At 42.4% G+C, this 2,252-nt stretch overlaps 1 protein-coding gene across 1 annotated transcript; it reads left to right on the top strand.

Moving 5' to 3' along the window:
- The first annotated feature begins 950 nt into the window (after positions 1-950).
- On the top strand, positions 951-1,748 carry LOC114300374 (uncharacterized). The gene has a single exon (XM_082918223.1). It carries the CDS (start codon positions 951-953, stop codon positions 1,746-1,748), a length of 798 nt encoding a protein of 265 aa, XP_082774349.1.
- The last annotated feature ends 504 nt before the right edge of the window (positions 1,749-2,252 follow it).

Below are 2,252 nucleotides of genomic sequence, written 5' to 3'. Positions count from 1 at the left end.
CAGAATTCTCTGTCGGTTCCCTCGTGGAACCACTACTGTTTACTGACTGATGGCCATCATTACTGTTTGGTCTTTTAAGACCTACTGTTACTGTTATGCTAATGGATGTACCACATATGACTGTTTACTGTACTGAACAACTGAAATACTGATTGAATTGAACTGTTTTCATTACTGTAAGGACATTCATTCTAAACCCCTTTACGCATTATGTTATTCACTGGGCTTTAGCTCACTGCTCATATATATATGTAGGTGTACAGGCACCAGATCGGAGCTAGGAGCGTCAGGGTAACTCCAGTTTTGTCAAGCCAGCCTTTGTGCCTCCCTGCGAGGTTCCGAGTTGCCATGCTATGGCTTGGGGGTGTTTTGTTTGTTTTCCCCCGTCTGTCTCCATACTGTTTGGACTACTGTACTGTATAGACTGACTGTTTATCGTACTGCTATCAAGGGATTAGGTCCCCGTACTGTGTGACTGTAAATTTTGTATAGACCGTACTGTTTTGTACAGACGGAATGTTTCTGTACTGTTTATGTATGAATGCATGAAAAATCTTTTTGGCATACTGACTGTCACAGCTCATTGGACATTGTTTAATTACTGTATTGGCTTCCGCCAGGCCCTGTACTCTGTTTTACTGTATTACTGTTAAGCAGGCCTTCGGTAATCTCGGATTACTGGCCGGTTACGGTACTAAACCCATAGGGCCGGGTTTGGGTCGTGACACTTGAACCCGCGAGCGAAGCAATTGTACCAAGTAAGCATCATTTGGTGGATAGAAGAAATCAGGCTAAACTTAGAGCCTAGATGGTTGAGCGCAGCTGGCCGACCACTTCAAGCAACGCAGATGGTAGCCCTGAGGTCAACTGCGTTGAGCCAAACTCTCGTGCGTAATATGGTTGGTTTAAGCCATTCAAAACCGTTATTACACCGTCCCAGTTGTCCATCAATGAATGTCACAGTATGGAACTGTCGGGGAGCCGACAACAAAATCTTCAGAAGGAACTTCAGAGAGATCATCAGAACTCATAGACCAGATGTGGTGGCCCTTTTTGAAACCAAAGTTTTGTTCAGTTCTATAGGACTCTTTTTCAACAACCTAGGGTATACTGCTTCTACAATTATGTACCCTGTGGGCCGTGTTGGAGGCATTTGGCTTCTCTGGAATCCTATTCAAGTCTTAGTTAGTGCCCATATTGCTAACCACCAAGTGATTCAAGCCATGGTCCAAAGGAAAAATTATGAGGACTGGGTGTTGGGTGTAGTTTATGCAAGCCCCAACATCAGACTCCGCCAAATTCTTTGGCACGAGTTGGAAGACACAACCAGCTCTATGACCAAGCCCTGGCTCCTTACTAGGGATTTTAATGAAATTAGTAGCAACCATGAAAGGAGGAGCTTCACCCCGTCTAATCAACAGACTCGAAGTCGTAGATTCTTAGACCAAATCAACCTGTGTGGTCTCATGGATCTTGGTTGCACAGGACCTAAACTCACCTGGATAAACAATAGGAAAGGACTTTCTATTACTATGGAACGTTTGGATCGTGCACTGTGCAATGCTGAATGGTGCACCCTCTTTCCAGATGGTACAGTGCAGAATCTCCGTCGGACCTACTCTGATCATTCTCCTCTCATTGCCTACACTGAAGGTATCTCTAAACTTTCTCCTTGTAATCGTCCTTTTCGTTTCGAGGCAGCTTGGCTTTCACACCCTCAGTACAGAGATGTGATCTATTCCTCTTAGGATCATAATCGATCTCTAAGTACTAATTTATTGCAAGTTGCTAATGATTCCCTTATTTGGAATAAGGAAATCTTTGGTAATATCTTTAAAAGAAAAAGGTGCCTTCTATCTCGCATTGAAGGAATTCAAAAAGCTCTTGCTAACCACTTTTCCCACAACTTGTTTTTACTGGAAAAATACCTTATTTGTCAATATAATAAAACCCTCTTGCAAGAGGAGATCCTTTGGTTTCAAAGATCTAGAGTTAATTGGATTACTCAAGGTGAAAGAAACACCAAATATTTTCATGTGTCTACTATCACCAAACGGAAGAGACTTAAAATTGATTCCTTACGGTCTGATATTGGAAAATGGATAATGGAAGCCCAAGCTGTCAAAACACACATCCAAGATTACTTTATAGCTCTGTTCCAAGCTATTCCAATCGTTAAACTTAGCCACTGGAATAATATTGCAACTCACACCATTTCACCTGAAGAGAATCACAAGCTCACTAGGCATTTA

Source organism: Camellia sinensis, chromosome 3 (genome assembly GCF_055761805.1).
Source record: "Camellia sinensis isolate YWXY chromosome 3, ASM5576180v1, whole genome shotgun sequence".
Taxonomy (NCBI): Eukaryota; Viridiplantae; Streptophyta; class Magnoliopsida; order Ericales; family Theaceae; genus Camellia; species Camellia sinensis.
The sequence above is the reverse complement of the archived record's forward strand: the minus strand, read 5'-3'. Positions and strand labels throughout refer to the sequence as shown.